The sequence below is a fragment of the Pantherophis guttatus genome, chromosome 4, assembly GCF_059756535.1.
Source record: "Pantherophis guttatus breed Tessera chromosome 4, ASM5975653v1, whole genome shotgun sequence".
In the NCBI taxonomy this organism is placed as follows: Eukaryota; Metazoa; Chordata; class Lepidosauria; order Squamata; family Colubridae; genus Pantherophis; species Pantherophis guttatus.
The window spans coordinates 159,460,178-159,481,402 of NC_142066.1; the positions used below are offsets into that span (position 1 = coordinate 159,460,178).

Consider the following 21,225-nt stretch of genomic DNA (forward strand, 5'->3'; position numbering starts at 1 on the left):
GGGAAAGGGAGAGAAATTAACCTGAGGAAAAGGGAGAGAAATTAGCTGAGGGAAAAGTAGAGAAATTAGCCTGAGGGAAGGAGAAAAATTAGCTTGAGGGAAAGGTAGAGAAATTAACCTGAGGAAAAGGGAGAGAAATTAGCCTGAGGCTGAGGAAAAGGTAGAGAAATTAGCCTGAGGAAAAGGGAGAGAAATTAGCTTGAGGAAAAGGGAGAGAAATTAGCCTGAGGAAAAGGGAGAGAAATTAGCCTGAGGAAAAGGGAGAGAAATTAGCCTGAGGAAAAGGTTGAAAAATTAACCTGAGGAAAAGGGAGAGAAATTAGCCTGAGGGAAAGGGAGAGAAATTAACCTGAGGAAAAGGGAGAGAAATTCGCCTGAGGGAAAGATGGAGAAATTAGCTTGAGGGAAATAGAGAAATTAGCCTGAGGAAAAGGTAGAAAAATTAACCTGAGGAAAAGGGAGAGAAATTTGCCTGAGGGAAAGAGAGAAATTAGCCTGAGGGAAAGAGAGAAATTAGCCTGACGGAAAGGTAGAGAAATTAACCTGAGGAAAAGGGAGAGAAATTAGCCTGAGGGAAAGGGAGAGAAATTAGCCTGAGGGAAAGATGGAGAAATTAGCTTGAGGGAAGAAGAAAAATTAGCTTGAGGGAAAGGTAGAGAAATTAACCTGAGGAAAAGGGAGAGAAATTAGCCTGAGGCTGAGGGAAAGGGAGAGAAATTAGCTTGAGGAAAAGGTAGAGAAATTAAGCTGAGGGAAAGATAGAGAAATTAGCCTGAGGAAAAGGGTGAGAAATTAGCTTGAGGGAAAGGTAGAGAAATTAGCCTGAGGAAAAGGGAGAGAAATTAGCCTGAGGGAAAGGGAGAGAAATTAGCCTGAGGGAAAGATGGAGAAATTAGCTTGAGGGAAATAGATAAATTAGCCTGAGGAAAAGGTAGAAAAATTAACCTGAGGAAAAGGGAGAGAAATTTGCCTGAGGGAAAGAGAGAGAAATTAGCTGAGGGAAAGGTAGAGAAATTAGCCTGAGGGAAGAAGAAAAATTAGCTTGAGGGAAAGGTAGAGAAATTAACCTGAGGAAAAGGGAGAGAAATTAGCCTGAGGCTGAGGGAAAGGGAGAGAAATTAGCTTGAGGAAAAGGTAGAGAAATTAGCCTGAGGAAAAGGGAGAGAAATTAGCCTAAGGAAAAGGGAGAGAAATTAGCCTGAGGGAAAGATAGAGAAATTAGCCTGAGGGAAATAGAGAAATTAGCCGGAGGAAAAGGTAGAAAAATTAACCTGAGGAAAAGGGAGAGAAATTTGCCTGAGGGAAAGAGAGAAATTAGCCTGAGGAAAAGGTAGAGAAATTAACCTGAGGAAAAGGGAGAGAAATTAGCCTGAGGGAAAGGGAGAGAAATTAGCCTGAGGGAAAGGGAGAGAAATTAACCTGAGGAAAAGGGAGAGAAATTAGCCTGAGGGAAAGATAGAGAAATTAGCTTGAGGGAAATAGAGAAATTAGCCTGAGGAAAAGGTAGAAAAATTAACCTGAGGAAAAGGGAGAGAAATTAGCCTGAGGGAAGGAGAAAAATTAGCTTGAGGGAAAGGTAGAGAAATTAACCTGAGGAAAAGGGAGAGAAATTAGCCTGAGGCTGAGGAAAAGGTAGAGAAATTAGCCTGAGGAAAAGGGAGAGAAATTAGCTTGAGGAAAAGGGAGAGAAATTAGCCTGAGGAAAAGGGAGAGAAATTAGCCTGAGGAAAAGGGAGAGAAATTAGCCTGAGGAAAAGGTTGAAAAATTAACCTGAGGAAAAGGGAGAGAAATTAGCCTGAGGGAAAGAGAGAGAAATTTGCCTGAGGGAAAGAGAGAAATTAGCCTGAGGGAAAGGTAGAGAAATTAACCTGAGGAAAAGGGAGAGAAATTAGCCTGAGGGAAAGGGAGAGAAATTAGCCTGAGGGAAAGGGAGAGAAATTAACCTGAGGAAAAGGGAGAGAAATTAGCCTGAGGGAAAGATGGAGAAATTAGCTTGAGGGAAATCGAGAAATTAGCCTGAGGAAAAGGTAGAAAAATTAACCTGAGGAAAAGGGAGAGAAATTTGCCTGAGGGAAAGAGAGAAATTAGCCTGAGGGAAAGAGAGAAATTAGCCTGAGGGAAAGGTAGAGAAATTAACCTGAGGAAAAGGGAGAGAAATTAGCCTGAGGGAAAGGGAGAGAAATTAGCCTGAGGGAAAGATGGAGAAATTAGCTTGAGGGAAGAAGAAAAATTAGCTTGAGGGAAAGGTAGAGAAATTAACCTGAGGAAAAGGGAGAGAAATTAGCCTGAGGCTGAGGAAAAGGGAGAGAAATTAGCCTGAGGAAAAGGGAGAGAAATTAGCTTGAGGAAAAGGGAGAGAAATTAGCCTGAGGAAAAGGGAGAGAAATTAGCCTGAGGGAAAGGGAGAGAAATTAACCTGAGGAAAAGGGAGAGAAATTAGCCTGAGAGAAAGAGAGAAATTAGCCTGAGGAAAAGGGAGAGAAATTAGCCTGAGGGAAAGGGAGAGAAATTAGCCTGAGGGAAAGATGGAGAAATTAGCTTGAGGGAAATAGATAAATTAGCCTGAGGAAAAGGTAGAAAAATTAACCTGAGGAAAAGGGAGAGAAATTTGCCTGAGGGAAAGAGAGAGAAATTAGCTGAGGGAAAGGTAGAGAAATTAGCCTGAGGGAAGAAGAAAAATTAGCTTGAGGGAAAGGTAGAGAAATTAACCTGAGGAAAAGGGAGAGAAATTAGCCTGAGGCTGAGGGAAAGGGAGAGAAATTAGCTTGAGGAAAAGGTAGAGAAATTAGCCTGAGGAAAAGGGAGAGAAATTAGCCTGAGGAAAAGGGAGAGAAATTAGCCTGAGGGAAAGATAGAGAAATTAGCCTGAGGGAAATAGAGAAATTAGCCGGAGGAAAAGGTAGAAAAATTAACCTGAGGAAAAGGGAGAGAAATTTGCCTGAGGGAAAGAGAGAAATTAGCCTGAGGAAAAGGTAGAGAAATTAGCCTGAGGAAAAGGGAGAGAAATTAGCTTGAGGGAAAGGTAGAGAAATTAGCCTGAGGAAAAGGGAGAGAAATTAGCCTGAGGGAAAGGGAGAGAAATTAACCTGAGGAAAAGGGAGAGAAATTAGCCTGAGAGAAAGAGAGAAATTAGCCTGAGGAAAAGGGAGAGAAATTAGCCTGAGGGAAAGATAGAGAAATTAGCTTGAGGGAAATACGGTACCTTCGAGACCGTCTTCTGCCACCAATAGCGTCTCACCGACCAGTCCGTTAGAGAAATTAGCCTGTGGAAAAGGGAGAGAAATTAGCCTGAGGGAAAGGGAGTGAAATTAACCTGAGGAAAAGGGAGAGAAATTAGCATGAGGGAAAGAGAGAGAAATTAACCTGAGGAAAAGGGAGAGAAATTAAGCTGAGGGAAAGATAGAGAAATTACCCTGAGGAAAAAGGTAGAGAAATTAGCGCGCGAGAGAGAGAGAGTTGAAGTAGGGCCTACTGGCCATCTGACCACCATCCCTCAGCATGACCCACCTGCTGGGAGGAGAACTGCACATGGGACCGGCTGGACGGACAAGACAGCAAAGTCCAGCTGACACTGGCAAGTGGAGGTGCCTGAGCGAGGGACCAGGGTGGACTGGCATCCATAACGACAGCCTGTCGTAGACGAAGGCATTTGGTTGCCTGGAAAAGACAGGTGCTTTGTATAGAGTGGTGCAAAGTGATGGTGGCTTTTGTAGGCAGGGGTGTGTATGGGGAACATAGCCCAAAACACCCATTGTGACTTAAGAGCCAAAGGGAGAGATGGCCTGTTTTGCATTGGGTTGTTTCCTGGCCTTTTTATCCTCAGTCACGTGATCTCCTGGCAGTGCAGGTGCCCGAGATACCTTTCACTTTCACTTCCCTTTCCTACTGTTTAGATGCATCTGCTTTCTCAGTGCCTGGAATTGGGAAGGGGAGGTGGGGGGAGGTCGCAGGTCTAGTTACGGTTGCAGATGAGGTAGTCCACAGGCAGGGGACACACTCGGGGCCCTGGGGAGAACAAGCAGAGCAGAAGATTTCCTGATTGTTAGAATTGGGAAATCTCAGAACTGGAAGGGTCTCTTGAGGCCATCTAGTACAGCCGCTGCTCAGATCAATTACCCACCTAGAGCCTTTCAGATCTTCACAAGGTCTTCTGTAGCTCTTCTCAAGGTCAACGTTCCTCCTGCTCTCCAACAACTTTTAAGGTTAGGAACCCATTCTAAGGGTTGGACTACCTTCAAAATCCAAACAACGCAATTAGCATCTGCCTTCCTGGGACATGGCCGCCCACCTGACTGGGCAAATCTTCTCTCTGTTTGGGGGAGGGGGATCCCCTGGCCTCAAAATCCTGCAGATCCACTGCCCAAGTCAGGTGTTCTCAAGGGGTTACTCAAATACTCCCCAGGATCTTGGAAGCATCCTGTCTGCGGGACCCTTGTGGCCAGCAGGTGTGACCATGCGAGAACCATCTGAAGCCACCCCAGTGACTGGGTCAGGGACAGTGGACACTTGTCACTCTATATAAAGTGGGATGGGTGATGGAGGGGTCTGCTGTGAATTGGTTCACCTCGCCCCTTGCCCCTTATCCCTGGGGCACACCTGGAGAGGGGATTCAGGGTCTACTTGAATTGGGCACCCCCCAAAAGAGAGCTCTAAGGTGGTCCCAGAAGGGAATGTCCAGTTCCTCAGTTCCTGGGTTTGGTTGGGCATTGCAGCCAGTAGGGATAGGTGGTCTCAAACGTCATAGAGTAGGTCTACATGTCAGTCATGTGGATGAGGGAATAGAAGATAAATTTACCAAATTTGCAGATGATACTAAGCTGGCAGGAATAGCCAACACCCAAGATGATAGGCTCGAGATCCAGATGGATATTGACAGACTTAAACTCTGGGCCCTATCTAAACAAATGAAATTCAACGTAGAGAAAAGTAAAGCCCTACACTTAGGCAAAAAACCCCAAAGTACACAGATAGTCTGGGTGAAACCAGGCTTAATAGAATTACAACTGTGAGAGGGTTCTTGGAGTCTTAATGGACAATCAATTAAATATATGTGTGGTGGCAGCCAAAAAAGCCAATGCAATTCTAAGTATACAACAGAGGGATACAATCAAGATCAAGTGAGGTACTAATACTACTCTATAAAGCCTTAGTAAGACTACACCTAGAATATTTCATCCAGTTTTGGTCACCACGCTATAAAAAAAAAGATGTTGAGACTCTAGAAAGATTACAGAGAAGAGCAACCAAGAGGATTAGGGGACTGGAGGCAAAAACATACAATGAATGGTTACAGAAACTGGGCATGGCCAGTCTGGTGAAGAGAAGGACCAAGGGAGACAGGATAGCAGTCTTCCAATATTTGAGGGGCTGCCACAGAGAGGAAGGGATTAAGCTATTTTCCAAGGCACCTGAAGGCCAATAAAAGAATAACAGATGGAAACTGATCAAGGAGAGATTCAACCTGGAAATAAGGAGAAATTTTCTGACAGTGAGAGCCATCAACCAATGGAACAGAAGTTGCCTTCAGAAGTTGTGGGAGCTTCATCACTGGCAGCTTTCAAGAAGAGCTTTCTTCTTGAAAGCTTGAAAGCCATTTGCCATCATTTGCATCCCCATCCCCAGTCTCAAGGATATATATCTTTTCATGGCTCTGATGATGGGCTACTTTGAATCAAGGGTGAAATGTTCCCGGTTCGGACCGGCTCGGGCGAGTAGGTAGTGATGGCGGCGGGCAGTTCGGAGAACCGGTAGCAAAAATCCCTGCCCCCGCCCCCCATGCCCAGCTGAGCCGTGCGATCATCAAAGCCTTTTTTTTTCTTTTAAATGGCTCTGACGAGCCAAGCTCTGATGATCTCAGCTGAGTTGCCTGCTAATCGGTAGCAAAAATCCCTTTCCCCCCCCCTCAGCTTGCTTACCTTAGCTGCTGAGCAATGCCTTGCTGTAATCCCTGCAATCCATTGCATCAGCAAGCAACTGAATCTCCCTGCCTGCAATCAAGCAGGCAGGGAGTTGTGGACTTCAACTCCCAGAATCTCTCAGCCAGCAAAGCAAAGCTGGCTGAGGAATTCTGGGAGTTGAAGTCTACAAGTCTTAAAGTTGCCAAAGTTGGAGACCCCTGTTCTATTGGGTAAGTTTTTTCCCCCTTTGGGAATTTTAAAAAAATAGTTAATTGCGGGTTTTTTTAGTTGTTCTTTTTTTAGACCTAGCCATTTAAAGCTTAGGAAGTTTTAAATTTAGCTGCTTTTATATAAAAATAAAAATAAAATAATATTTGTGCAGCTTTCTGAGATTTTGTGTGTTTCTGTAGTGTTTCACTCTAACTACACAAACACACAAAATCTCACAAAGCTGTATGTGGAATTTTGTGTGTAAGGTGTGAAAGTTGGTTTTTTGGGGCTTTTTGTGGCTGTGTGAGGTTCCTGCTTGTTGCAGGGGCCATTTTGGGTCTAGCACAGCTGCTTTTACATTGTGGGTGAACCAGTTGTGTTGTGTTGTATTGTGTGTGTGTAAAGTGTGAAAGTTGTTTTTTGGGGCTTTTTGTTGCTGTGTGAGCTTCCTGCTTGTTGCAGGGGCCATTTTAGGTCTAGCACAGCTGCTTTTATATTGTGGGTGAGCCAGTTGTGTTGTGTTGTGTTTTGTAGGTTAAAAAAGGGCAAAGAAGTGACATTGACTTGGCCACGCCCTCCTGACCAAGCCACGCCCTCCCAGTCACCTTACCACCAAGCCCTGCCCACTAATTAAGCCACACCCACAGAACCAGTAATAAAATTTAGATTTCACCCCTGCTTTGAATGCTTGCATGGTGCTAGCCTTCTCCAGCTTTGAGGCTCCATCTCTGGGGAGGAAACTGAGATGAGGAAGCTGCAAGGTGAAAGCGGAGTGAAATCCAGCAGATTCTGACAGGTTCTGGAGAACATGTAGCGGAAATTTTGAGTAGTTCAGAGAACCGGCAAATACCACCTCTGGCTGGCCCCAGGAGTGAGGAGGGAATGGGGATTTTGCAATATCCTTCCACTAGAGTGGGGTGGGAATGGAGATTTTGCAGTATCCTTCCTCTGCCATGCCCACCAAGCCACGCCCACAGAAGCGGTAGTAAAAAAATTTGGATTTCACCACTGCTAGAAAGGGAAGACTGAGTAGAAACATCTGGAGTGGTATCAATTCAGCTGAGTGGATACCCCCCCCTCCCCAAAGAGACAGAGCCTTGTTTTTAAGAAAGGAAGAGATTTAATAAGATCTTTGGGTGAAACAGGAATGGCCTCCATCCTGAGTCCACATTGATTACTGGAAGGTGTTTGGCCAGGTCCACCACATATGGTAATACGAGCCCGGTATCTGGTTGCATTTCCAACGTTTGGCGGACATGTTTTTAAACATCTTTGCTAGCCTTGCCAGTGGCAAATGTGACCTGTAGAACATTTTATACAGGTTTTCCTTGTACGTAGTTGCCATTGTCAATTTATAGTTTCTTTTTTTAAATTTTCAAAAAACCTTTATTAAAACTTAAAATATTAAAATACAAATACATCTGTAACAAAAATACATCCATGATAGTTGTACAATTCAACATCGTTCTAACAGTATACAAATCTTAACTCTATTCATATATTCTCAGATATTCCTTCCTGATCACATATATGTAAACACAAATTATGTTTCATTTTGATCTCTATATTTCCTATTTTTATTTTCTATCCATTGATACCAGTTTTCCTAAGTTGAGTAATATTCTGAGTCTTCCTTATTATTTAATTCTATAGTAGGTTTGTCCATTTCTGCACATTCAAAAAATTTTCTGGATTATTACACAATCTATCGATGTAATGGACATTTTCCAGGCTTCTGCGAGTAACAATTCTCAATGCTGTAATAATATGAATGATCAAATATTAATTTTTTTTAGGATATTTTCCTTTAATGATCCCCAGAAGAAACAGTTCAGGCTTCAATTCTATTTGGCAATGCGTAATTTTATTTATTTATTTATTTATTTATTTATTTATTTATTTATTTATTTATTTATTTATTTATTTATTATTCAAATTTCTATACCGCCCTTCTCCTTTCGGACTCAGGGTGGTGAACAGCCAAAATAAAACATTTATACATAAAGTACAATTAAAAATAAATTTAAAATAATTAAATTTGGCCCATAGTTTAAAATTTGTCAATTTAAAATCCATATCAAAATTTAAAATCAACCATAAAATCATAAAATCAAGAGAGACCGGCTAACTGAAAGAGATGAGTTTTAACCATTTTTGTATTTTAATCCAGTATTTTTTTATTTCTGGGCAAAGCCACCATACATGAAAAAAGGTACCTTGTGCTTTTTTACATTTCCAGCAATTAGGATTTAGATTGGGGTATGTTTTTGCAAGTCTTGTTGGGGCTAAGTGCCACCAATAGAACATTTTATACTGGTTTTCTTTATATGCAGCAGATTTTGTTAATGTATAATTTTTCTTCCAAATTTTTTCCCAATCTTCTAACTCAATATTACATCCCACATTTTTGGCCCATGCTATCATTGGCCCCTTTACAATTTCCTCTTCCAAATCAAAATTTAATTAATAATTATATATTTTAGATAGTAATTTCTCTTTTGGGCCTGTTAATAATTTGTCTAGTTATGTTAAATTTGGTTCAAATCCAAATTCCTCTAAATCTTTTTTGTATCTTGATTGTAGTTGGAGTCTATAAGTCTATAGGCCATCAGTCTATAATTATTCCCTGCTCCTTTAATTCTTGGTTGGATTTTAATCTCCCCTCATTATCCAAAATTTCGTTATATTTTACTATTTTACCAATGTCTAATATGTTAGGTTATATCATTGCCTCCATAGTGAATTACAGTTTCTATCCCAAAGTTTATCTATCTAATTTATCTAATTCCATAGCATACCCCACAAAAATTTGCCCATGTTATCATTGTTTCTTTCACTTACCTTTCCTGGCTAATTTTTGGCTTTAACCTTTTCCCATACTAGGAGTGGAGCATTCCTTACATAATGTCTTTGAAAGTATCTATAGATCCTCATGGCTGGGATCTTCATGTCTGAAACCTAAATTCTATCTCCCTCTTCCCTCCCCCCATAATTCATTGGAAGCTGAGAAGCTATATAATAGTTGCAATAGCAAAAAAGCCTTTTGAAGCTTCAGAGTGGCCTTTGGCAGAGCTGTCACCTTGGGAGCAGAGCAGTAGTCGGTTTCAATTTCGGCTGCTACCGGTTCCCTCGTGGGTGTGGGCACGCGCACGCAACACTTCTGTGCATGTGCAGAGACGTCTGGGTGGGTGGGCGGAGCCTCCGCAACCCACCACTGGAGCAGAGGCTGAATTAGAGAGACTTTCTGGTCCCTGATGGAAAGGGAGGCAATCTGAAATCATGTCTTTTGTTGACTTTCATCATGTCTTCTGTGTAACAAGGAGCGTATCTGTTCTTTTCCACCAGATCATCAATCATGGTCATCATTTCGGCCACCTGAGCCTCTCGTTCCACTCCTTCTGCCTCGTTGTTGAAAGCCAGGCACCGGTTCCCGCATTCAGCAATATATTCCTTCACTTTTTTATCTCTGGAAGATATAAAATTTTCTAGAGATCGACCTTCCAGGCCATCTTTGCAGGTGAACAAGAGGATCGTGTAATCCTTGGCTTTAAGGCCAAAAATCTCTTTGACCTGCTGGGCCACATCCGTCTCCTCCTGGGAGAAACGCAAAGGATCCGCCACATGCAGAATGACATGGGGACCCGGGCAGCAAAACTTCACGCACTTGCTCACTTCTGCAGCAGTATCCTTGTCTGGACGATAGGTATGGAAAAAGCCAGGCGTATCAACAACCACAACCTTCCTGCCCTTCAGCTGCGTCTCCTCCTTCTGGCAGGTTTGTGTTACTGACCGAGATGACAGCCCAAACGCAAAGATTTTGCTTCCCAGGATTGTGTTTCCCGTCGCACTTTTCCCATTTCCCCATTTGCCCACCAGGACGATCCTTCGTTCAGGTCCTGCAACCCAAAAGAGAGAAGAGAGAAAGAGGGGACAGGTCAACAGCATATGGCCATCATAGCCTTCCACCCAGGACAGTATCTTCCACCCCACCCCAACCCCAGAGGCCAAGACTTTACCTCGGATGCTTCCAGCCATTTCCAGACAAGTGGCACAGCACAAAACTCGGGATTTCTGCGTGAAAAGAGAAACAGAGTCAGTCAAAGGAGAGGCTGCCTTGCAGGGAGGTTGCAGGAACTCCCCTCCCCCAGAAGACACATGGAGGAATTGGAGGGGGGGTTAAAAATGAGCCATCCCCTAAACACTGCCCATCTGATCCTTCCACCCATGCTACCCCCTTTTTATGCAGGACATTCTTGAGACCCTGCACTTTGGGAGTTTCACGAATGGGGGGGTGTTGATGTCAGAAGTGGCTGGCAGCTCCCCACAGCCGGCTCATGCTTGAAGAGACCCTGTTCTATGGGGCTTTAGTTGCTGCTGCTGCAGCTCCAGATGGTGTCCAAGGGTCACCCCAGATTGTCTTCCTCCAGGTCCCCCACTGCCACACTGGCCAACCTCTCGGGAACCTCCCTTGCCCCATGGCTCTTCTCCCTCAGTGGGGAGTGGGGGACATCGGGGGTCCTCTTGTCCAACCCCCTGCTCAAACAGGAGACCCTATTTCCATGATGGCGATCCTATAGCAACGCATGTCACAGGTGGCACACTGAGCACCATTGGTGGCACGCGAGCCATTGCCCTAGGTCACCTCCACCATGCATGCCCCAGCTGATTTTCACCACCCCTCCCCTCCCAGGAATCTCCATGCACCCATTTTGGATGCCAGGTAAGTACTGGGCTCGCACAGAGGCTCTGGGAGGGTGAAAAACAGGCCTCCCGGAAGTCTGGAAACAGGCTGTTTCCAGCCTCCAGAAGGCCTCCAGAGGGTTGGGGGAGGCCGTTTTTGCCCTCTCCAGGCTCCAGAAAAGCCTCTTTTCGCCTCTGGAGGCTTCAAGGAGGCCTGCTAGGCCCAAAACGGGGCATGGGGGAGGGTTGTGTGTGCATGCACGGCAGGGGGGGGCAGGGGAGTGGGGGGGGGCAGGTGGTAAACGTATGCTGTTATGTAAATAGGTTTGTTTGGCGGGAAGTTTGAATTAACTGACCCTCAGCTGATTGGCTGACCACTACTGTTGTAAGGTATATAAAGGGAGCTGGCTCCCAGGTTGAGTTGCTGAAGTCTCACCATATAATAAAGGGCTGTTGTCACGAACTACTCTGGCTTGCTGCGTCCTCATTCACCCAACTTAACATTGGCGACGAAGGTGGGATTTTGAGGCCAGAAGCAGAGGAGAGCTGAAGCCACGTTCGGAGAGGGGACCTGAGACCGCAACCGAATCCAGCCAGGCGAGCGAGCGGAGCACAGGAGAATCCCCGCAACGATGTCTGCCTACACCCCGCCAGCGCCTTTCGACCCCAAGGAAGAGAAGTGGGGATCCTACATGTCTCGGTTCGAGTGCTTCATGGTGGCAAACGACATGCAAGGGCTACCGGACGTTAGGAAGAAAGCCCTGTTCCTGACCCACTGCGGGCCAAGGGTCTTCGACACAGCCGAAGTATTGTCGGAGCCGAATTCGGTCCACAACATTTCCTGGTCGACGCTACAGACCCTGCTGAAAGACCACTATGCACCAACGCCATCGAAGTACGTCCAACGCTATGATTTCCGGCAACGGCTACAGCAGGAGGGCGAATTGATCAGCGAGTACATTGCTGCCCTGCGTAAGGCCGCAACCCAATGTGAGTACCGAGACCTGGATGAGATGCTCCTAGAGCAACTAATTTGCGGAGTGAGAGATAGCCGACTCCAGCGAAGGCTGCTTGCGAGGTCAAACCTGACCCTACTCATCGCGTTAGACGAGGCCAGGGCACAAGAGTTGTCAACAAAGGCTGCAGAGAGACTAAAGAGCTCCCACTTAACCAGAACAACGCAAAAGACGGCACCAGTGCACCGAGAGGCCACGAGCTCCGCGAGCGAAGGGGAGTCTGAAGAAGAGGTCTACCGCACCGAGCAGTCCCGCACAGCCCGCAGGGAGTCCAGAGACGGATGCGCCAGCTGCGGAGGGTCCCGCTCACGACAAAACTGTAAGTTCAGGGACGCCATTTGCCGTTCCTGTGAAAAAAGGGGCCACATCGCTCGGGTCTGCAGATCCAAGGCACACCAGAGCTACAAACCACGTGGCCAACCCTTCCAATCAGAGCCGGCACCACACCGAAGGCCCAACAGAGATGGCGGAAACCGGAAGGGCGCGAAATTTGAAGATGCTGGGGCCTACACCATCTGCATCGCAGAGACCTGCACCTCGCCCGGAGAAAAGACCTACACCACAGTCGAGATCGAGGGACGGGAGTGCCAGATGGAGATCGACACGGGATCACTGATATCCATCATGTCGTGGGAATCCCTAAAGAAAATCATCCCCAGCGCACGCAAGCGACAGCTCCAGCCACAGCAACGCAGATTGAAGGACTACCAGGGGAACCGCATACCCGTCGAAGGAAGAGGCGAGTTCCAAGTTCAGTACGGGGAGTTTACCGAGAAACTGCCCCTCACCATAGTCAGCGACAACCTCCCAAGCCTCCTGGGCATGGATTGGTTTAGAGCCCTAGGCATGGGATTCACCGGAGTGAGAAACGTTAGGAGCACCCTGAAGGAAGACCTGATGCAGGAGTTCCAGGACGTGTTCGACGAAAGGCTGGGCAAATATGTGGGGACCCCGATTTCGTTTAACCTCAACCCCAATATTGCGCCCATCCGCTTAAAGCCTAGGCGGGTACCGTTCGCCCTGAAGCCCAAAATTGACATTGAACTGGACAAATTAATCAAACAAGGGGTGCTTGTTCCAGTCGACCACGCCAAATGGGAGACCCCAATTGTTACGCTGGTAAAGCCGGACAGATCAGTGCGCATATGCGCTGATTACAAATGCACAATTAATAAGGCCCTGCAGCAAAGCGCCTATCCAGTGCCCATCGTTCACCATTTGTTGCATTCCCTGGGCCCCGGCAAGATCTTCGCAAAACTCGACCTTGCGCAGGCGTACCAGCAACTGCCGGTAGATGGCGCTACCGCAGAGGCACAGACTATCGTAACCCACAGAAGGGCCTTCAAGTGCACCCGCTTGCAATTCGGAGTAAGCGTAGCCCCCGGACTTTTCCAAAGTACCATGAAGCGGCTACTACAAGGGATCCCCGGGGTGGTGCCCTATTTTGATGACGTGCTCATTACCGCCGACAATGAGCAGCAATTAAGAGAAAGACTGAGGGGAGTCCTAAGGAAATTCAGGGACGCAGGACTCAGAGTAAAATGAAATAAATGCATGATCGCAGTTCCCTCAGTCGAATTCCTAGGGTACAGGGTAGATGGCACCAGCATACACCCCACAGAAAGCAAGATCAGGGCAATCAGAGAAGCACCCACCCCCAAAGACAAGGCAGAGTTACAGGCCTTCCTGGGACTATTAAACTTTTATGCCATCTTCCTTAAAGACAAGGCAACAGTGGCAGAACCCCTACATAGACTGTTAACCAAGAAAGCCACATGGAAATGGGGGAAGGCTGAAGACAGGGCATTCGCCGGCATCAAAAAACTGTTATCAGCTGAAAGCTTTTTAATACAATACAATGCAATGCTTCCCCTTGTTCTAGCATGTGACGCGTCCCCGTTTGGGGTGGGAGCCGTCCTGAGCCACAGACTCCCGAATGGCCTAGAGGCGCCCATTGCGTACTACTCCCGGACTCTATCAAGCGCCAAGCGAAATTATAGCCAGCTCGACAAAGAGGCCCTCGCTGCCGTTTCAGGAGTAAAGAAATTCCACGAGTACTTGTTCGGGAGGGACTTTGAACTAATCACCGACCATCGACCGCTCCTGGGTCTCCTCGTGGGAGATCGACCAACCCCGGCAGCACTATCGCCCAGGATGACACGCTGGGCCATCTTCCTCGCAGCATACTCCTATCGCCTGGTACATCGACCAGGGGCGGACATGGGCAATGCGGACGCACTCAGCCGATGCCCACTACCTGACGGCCTAGAAGACCCCACACCAGGCATCCCCATCCTGCTGATAGACGTTTTGGACTCTGGGCCCATAACATCAGCCGAGGTTGCCAGAGCCTCAACCAAAGACCACATGATCCGGACAGTTGCAAGTTGGGTCATGAGGGGGTGGCCGGAAAAGATTGGGAGCGGGGAATTTAAACCGTTCGCGGGAAAACGGGACGAGCTGACAATGCAAGGGGGGTGTTTGCTATGGGGCGATCGGGTTGTTATTCCTTTACGTTTACGGGAAAAGGTTTTAACATTGTTGCATGAGGGGCACCCTGGGATTGTAAGAATGAAGGGGCTAGCCAGGAGCTACGACTGGTGGCCCAGCATGGACACAGATATTACCGAGTGGGTGGGGAGATGCCAGCCCTGCCAAGAGTCCAGATCAGATCCACCAACGGCGCCCGTAAGGGAGTGGGAAAGGCCCCAGGGACCCTGGTCCAGGATACACATTGATTTTGCAGGCCCATTTCACGGACAAACCTTCATGGTCGTTGTAGACGCATTCTCCAAATGGTTGGAGATTAAGCTAATGAAGGCCACTACCACCGACGCAACCATCAGGGAGCTGAGACAGTTATTCGCCACCCATGGGTTACCGGACATCCTAGTGTCAGATAACGGGCCACAATTCACCGCGACACAATTCGAGGGCTATTTAGCAGGACTAGGGATCAGACATGTCCTTTCAGCCCCGTTTCATCCGGCCAGTAACGGACAGGCAGAGAGATTTGTAAGGTCAGCAAAGGAGGCCCTTTCACGCTTAAGCCCCGGAGACTGGCAGGAAAGGATAGATAAGTTTTTAATAGCGCAGCACTCCACACCCTGTACAGCCACGGGCCGAAGCCCAGCGGAACTATTAATGGGACGGAAACTCCGAGGAATACTAGATAGGCTCAACCCCAATTACTCTCCAGAAGTTTTCAAGGGGGGGGAGAGGAAGCTTAGAGAATTCACCATAGGAACACCGGTTCACGCTAGAAACTATGGACAGGGCCCACTCTGGGAAGCCGGGACAATCACAGAAATCACGGGGCCCAAATCATACAGGGTAGATATGGGGGACAGGAGAGTTTGGCACAGATACATTGACCAGCTAAGAAAACGGGTAACCACAGACACCGACGACAAGTTAGATGACCCCATCTCTGACCATGACTACCAGCCAGAAGCACAAAACACAAGCCCGAGTAGAGCGGAGGACTTAGCTGAGGATTCTGGTATCCAGCGCCGCCCCATCGAGGTAGTCCAAACAGCCGGAGAAGTCGCCGCCCACGAGGAGGTCCCGGAGGCCTCATTGGCGGAGCAGGGAGAAACAGAAAGTCCCTCCGACCTGCTCGACGCCGCCCCTCCGACTGAACTGCGCAGGTCAAATAGGACTCGTACACACCCTAGTCACCTGAGAGACTTTGTATGTAAATAACACCCCAAGTGACTTCTGGGAGGGGAGGAGTGTTATGTAAATAGGTTTGTTTGGCGGGAAGTTTGAATTAACTGACCCTCAGCTGATTGGCTGACCACTACTGTTGTAAGGTATATAAAGGGAGTGGCTCCCAGGTTGAGTTGCTGGAGTCTCACCATATAATAAAGGGCTGTTGTCACGAACTACTCTGGCTTGCTGCGTCCTCATTCACCCAACTTAACATATGCATTGTGGGGCAGGGTGCATGGGAGGCATTGCATCATGGGTCTGGGCATGGCCGGGCGTGCATGCTATCGTACGTGTGCACTTTCGGCACCTGAGCAAAGAAAGGTTAGCCACCAATGCCCTATATCATTTCAGACAAGAAACTACCCAGTCTTTTCTTAAATATCTCCAGAGGTGGAGTACCCACAACTGGTATCAGGTTATTCTAATTTTCCTCCACCTCCTCCTCCTCCTCCCTCTTCCAAGGAAGGTGTCAAGTTACCTCAGCAGGCCTCCCCGTAGGACAGATGCAAGTGATCGCCTCACTCCATTGACTGAGCCCTACTGGAGTCACAGCTGCACATCGGAATTGGTACTGAAGATTTAGGTGGACATCTTCCAGGGTGAATTGATCCTTAGGGTTCTTTGCATCGAGACTTTTCCAATTATCTCCTGTAATCCGATATTCCACCTGGTACCTGGAGACTGAAGGTTTCCCGATGGCTACTGGAGCAATACTGATCTGGAAACTATTTGGGTGCACTTGCTCAATCTTAGGAGGGGGAGGTCTTCTAAGAGCGGCTTCCAGCTCCTGACGTTTCTTGAGGACCTCCATGGTCAAGGTTAAACTTTTGGTTTCCAATATCTTTAACCAGTCAAAGAAATCCTTCATGCTCTCAGTGCTCATTTTCCAGAACATTTCTCCAGCAGCATTATGGCTTCTTCCATTTTCTTGGTTAACAAAAAGAGCAGAATGGTTGAACTTGAAGTGCAGAGGGGTTCCCAAGTCATTCTGAGCACACGACAAGTCAGCCTCTCTGAGGGCCTCCAGGACAGGTGGGGTCCCCTCATCTGCAAAGCTGATCAGGAGTTGGATGTTATCCTTCACGTCTTTTCCCAACATGGAGAGCATGGAATCAAAGATGCATTTCTGGGCATGAATTGAATGGGCAAGGAAGGCCTGGGCCACCAAGCAGATGGCATCCACGTGGTCAATGCCCCCTGGGGTGGAGAAAAACTCCAGCAGCTGTTTCTCCACCAATTTGTCTTGCTCTGCATCTCTTGTGCCTCCAAATACTGGAGTATCAATTATTGTGAGAGAATAGGGAATTCGGAAACCCTTCTGATGGTTCACCACGTAGGCTGTGACTTCAGACGTCCTGCTTCCAGCTCCGCTTTTCTGGGTGGTTTCATGAATGAGTTTGAATCTGAAATTATCTCTGCATTGGACACCCAGGATATAATTGATCATCCCGTTGATGAGAGTGGTTTTCCCACATCCTGTTGCTCCCATTATAAGGATCACTTTATTGGGCACTTCTGGATTCTTCTTTCCAAGCTGGTAACCGAGACAGGAGGTGGAGGCATCTGAGGAGATTTTCTCCAGATGAAGGGCAAACACTAATGGCTGTTTGTCCTCCACCAGGTAGCTTTTCTGAAGGAACTGGTGTGCTACCTTGTCTGCACTTTCTTTCTCCAGTATTGTGGAGACCTTCATCTCCTTGCTGGGGACACTCAGAACCCCATTGTCACACACGGCTGACACCCGTATTCTGTATGCCGTCTGGGGCCTAAGGCCTTCAATGCTGTAAAATTCTGTTTTATTCCCAGTCCTTTTTTCAATCCATTGGTCATTTCCATATTCAACCTCCACCATTCTGTACTCCAATTTATACTCTATGACCACAACTCCAGAGGCAATGATGCTGGGACTCATCCAGGCCACAGAGATGACAGAAGGTGCTGCAGTGACCATTCTTAATTTCTCAGGAGGACTGGTGGGAAGGGTCTTTATGGGTGGGCTCAGGACACTGGATATAGTAAGGCCTGGCTTGCAACAAGCAGCATATTGGAACCGGTACTCTGTGTTTGGAAGCAAATCTTTCAGCAGAAACATCTCCCTGGTGTCCTCTGTCCTCACGGTCTTCCAGTTTTCTTCCCCTGCAATCTTGTACTCTACCAGATAGTTGGTGATTGTAGACTTTCCATATTCAGCTGGTTGAAACTTCAGTTGAATGCTGTTGTGTCTCAGTTCAGTTATGAGGAAAGGGAGAGGTTTTGAGGGCAACTCAAAATTCTTGCTGACCAGCTCTCCATCTTCATAAAGGTACATTGAGGCTCCTGGTGTGGCCAGATCTGGGAGTGAGGCCACAACAATGCGGACCTTCTCATTGGATTGATTGATACTGAAAAAGTCTTTGATGGATTTGGCAGCTCGGCGAGCATTGCGGGTCCTCTCCTTGTCCTCAAACCAGGCTGTGTCTTCCTCCTGCCCTGACTTTGTGGACTTAGCTGATTCTTGCGAGAATTGCTCCTGAAGCCACTTCTGTAAGCTCAACAGAAATGGCTCCTTTTTATGTAAAGAGGTGAATATAAAGGAGACCACATATACATTCTGGGGGTCAAGAACGATTTCTTCCAACTTATTCTGAGATGAGATAACTTCTATATTATTTAAAATGGTCAGATAAGATTTGATAAAGTTAATTTCTCTTTTCTTGCTGTCTAGAAATTCACAGAGTCTTTGGCCATTGAAGGGTGACTCTTTAATGGAGATCAAGATGTCCCCCAGGGTCCCTTCCTCCTTTCTTCCTCCCCGGATGGAAGGCAACATTCTGGCCAGCTGTTTCTGGAAAATCTGCCTGTGTTGCTTGCACAGATCCTTGAACTGCTGGATCTTCCTCTTGATCTCAGGGAAGGTCTCAGCGATGGGATTCTTGGCTAGATCGTTGCTTTGCATCTGGATTTCATTGAGTTCCTCCAAGATCTTTTCAGCATCAAAGATCAACATTAGGCTGATCTCACGGACTATCTTAGCTGCTCTGGTGTCCAGTTTGGTCAGTGGGTAGAGCCAGACCCTCATAGGCACAGCATTCTCCCCGTGTTCCCCTAACAATTTTGGGAGAGTTTCATAAGCTGTGATGGCATCTTGCAAAGTCACTGGATTTTTCTCCAAAGAAAAGTCTCCATGGAACTTGCAACTAAACTTCAGAGCATTCTCTTTCTCCTTCTCAGTCAGTTTGATCTCTGCTTCTCCTGTGATGGATATCAGCTTCTGGACTGTAAGCTGGAGACTTCCTTGAATATGTTTCACTGTCTCTGTTGAAGAAACTTCTCGGTCAAAGACAAAGAAGGCCTGGGCTCCGTAGAGGATGGCAGTGACCACATGGGTGGCTGTGCCCTGCTCAAAGACAGCTGGGTAAGAGACATTCTGGATTCCTAGGTGGCTCATTGTCAGCTGTTCATACTTGGTGGTGGTTTTGTACTGAACGGTGACTCTGGCCTGTTGCTTGGACTTCTTGGTGTCATGAAGATACTTGGCTGACCCTCCCACTTCAACCAGCCCACCCAGGAAACTGGCCTTGAGGGAGGCTGAGATGTCCAGGGCAGAGGCTTTATCATCTATGCTGTCAGAAACAATGATTTCAGATTCTGTCTTGGGCTGAGGCTTGATGGTCAGGTCCTTCTGAAGAGAGCTGTAGTCCCAAAGGGTGACTCCTGCATGGAACAGAAGGAAACATGGACATGAATTGAACACCATCTTCCAAACACCTGAAGCTGGATAGAGGACCTCCAGAGAGGTGGGAGAAAGGAGACATCATTTCCCTTAGAAGTTTCCTTCATTTGTTCTATCCAGCCATCCCCAGAGAAGCTTCCTTCCCATTTTGCAAAATACCACAAAGTCCAGAGGCTTTTGACAGAGTAGAGATTAAAAGTAATTTTTATAAACCTCTTGATTGCCAGAAAGATCTCCAAGCTCCCTGGAGGAACCATGTCTTTCATCAGGGGCTCAGAGGCTTCTTCTCTCTCCGGGCCTTTTCCCCCCTGAGAAAAGCACCAGGACCATAACCTGAGAATAACACCCCTCAGCCCTCTGGTTTTTGCTTTTTTCAACCATTTTCCAAATCATTTCACAGACTTTGGTTTGGAAACCTACCCTCTGATTGGTAGGCAAGGTTGGCCGTGCTCTGTGGCTGGCCAAGGGATGGATGTGCATTCCCAGCTAGCAGCTCCTACTTAGTTAGCTGCTACTAGTAGGCCATGTGCCCAGGAGCTGAACTCAGTCCCTAGGCTGAGCCTGCGCATCTCTGGCAGTGCCCATCTCCTTCCCGCCTTCCCTCCTGAGACCCATCAACCTCTCCTCCAGCTCCTACCTGGGATGAGGGCATCCTTGTGACAGTCATAAAGCATCCCCAGTTGGAAGGGGCGGCCCAGGGCTGGGGTCTCAATGGCATCTTCTCTCTGGGCCATGCTCGGTTCCTGTGTGTCGCTGACTCTTCTACTGACCTGCAAGAGACAAAAACCATCCATAGGAGGCCATGACTGACAGTTGTCTCTATGTGTTGAGCCCCTCCCCCCTCTCCAACACTGAAAGCAGTTCCAAAAAAGGGCCGTTGGGTTCATGGGCCAAAGACCACTCCTGTAAAGAGTTTGGGGAAGGCGATTTCTGTCAGGGAATTGCACCGCTGGTGTCCAAATGGAGTCAGAGACACTGACACTGAACGTGGTTTCGTGTAAATGAATATCACGTCGGTAAATAAGAGAGGCAACCAGGAGTATCGTTTGGTAAATCAACACAGCAGGAACATTATGAAGTAAATCTCATAGAGCAGACAGCAGTAATCTCTGATTTTGGGGCACTGGGGACCATTTTCATGGAAGACAATTTTTCCATGGACCAGGGGAGAGTGTGTAGGAGGATGGTTTCACACGCTGCCTAGTTTCCGCAAACGCACAGATGAAACTTTGCTCACTTTTGCAGACTAGTTGTTATTAGGCTGTGGACCGGTATTGATCCACACCCGGGGGCTGGGGACCACTGCCATACAGGACACACTGAGCATAATGGTGGGAAACAAGGAACCCCCCACTTTCTGTCCTTACTACACGTTAGTCTGTGTGCAACTTGGCATGCAGCTAAACCCACCTATCCTCCAATAAAACAGACTTTGTGCGTAGATCTGAATGCTTTATTGGAAGAACAGTATATACAGATTGTATGTTAGGGCATATTGTCCCTCCGGCCACTAGATGGGGCTAGAGAGCAACAACGGTGTATAAAAGTTATATGTTGCGGCATGACACCCCCTTTTCACTCAAGGCAACCAATCATAGCTCAGATTGCCTCATGCAGTAGCCAACTCACTTTACTCCAGAGTTCCCCGATCTCTGTTGGCATTGGACATGCAGGCACCAGAGATGCCATGTTGAGTTGCCAGGAGCACAACCCCCTCAATTGGGCTACCCAGTGGTAGGTTGCTACCGGTTCGCCCCGGATTGGGCAAACCGGTAACGGTGGCAGGAAGCTCCACTCACCCGCCTGGATGTCTCTGCGCATGCACAGAAGCTTCTACACATGCACAGAAGTGTTGTGTGCGCCTACAAGCGCGTGCGCACCCACAAGCGAACCGGTAGCAACGGGGTTTGAAACCCACTAATGGCACTAGCATTCCATCGTGCCAGCACTAGTGATGACATGAGAGTCGTGTGGGCTCTAGAGTTGCTGGGAGTG

General features: G+C 47.3%; 1 protein-coding gene across 1 annotated transcript; it reads right to left on the reverse strand.

The window, feature by feature from the left end:
- Window positions 1-8,911: 8,911 nt before the first annotated feature.
- Window positions 8,912-19,986, reverse strand: LOC148114435 (uncharacterized). The gene is made up of 4 exons (XM_087894318.1): window positions 19,868-19,986; window positions 15,997-19,211; window positions 10,125-10,179; window positions 8,912-10,004 (listed from the first exon to the last, which is right to left on the reverse strand). Exons 1-4 carry the CDS (start codon window positions 19,962-19,964, stop codon window positions 9,340-9,342), a joined length of 4,032 nt encoding a protein of 1,343 aa, XP_087750444.1. The 5' UTR covers window positions 19,965-19,986; the 3' UTR covers window positions 8,912-9,339.
- Window positions 19,987-21,225: the final 1,239 nt, after the last annotated feature.

What these genes read in the sequence shown, in the direction of transcription:
- LOC148114435 (XM_087894318.1), bottom strand. Translation starts at nt 19,964, where the DNA reads ATGGCCCAGAGAGAAGATGCCATTGAGACCCCAGCCCTGGGCCGCCCC. An exon ending in CAAGGATGCCCTCATCCCAG is followed by an intron (nt 19,212 to 19,867) that starts GTAGGAGCTGGA and finishes TGTTCCATGCAG; the next exon opens with GAGTCACCCTTTGGGACTAC. An exon ending in CTACGGGGAGGCCTGCTGAG is followed by an intron (nt 10,180 to 15,996) that starts GTAACTTGACAC and finishes CTTTTCACGCAG; the next exon opens with AAATCCCGAGTTTTGTGCTG.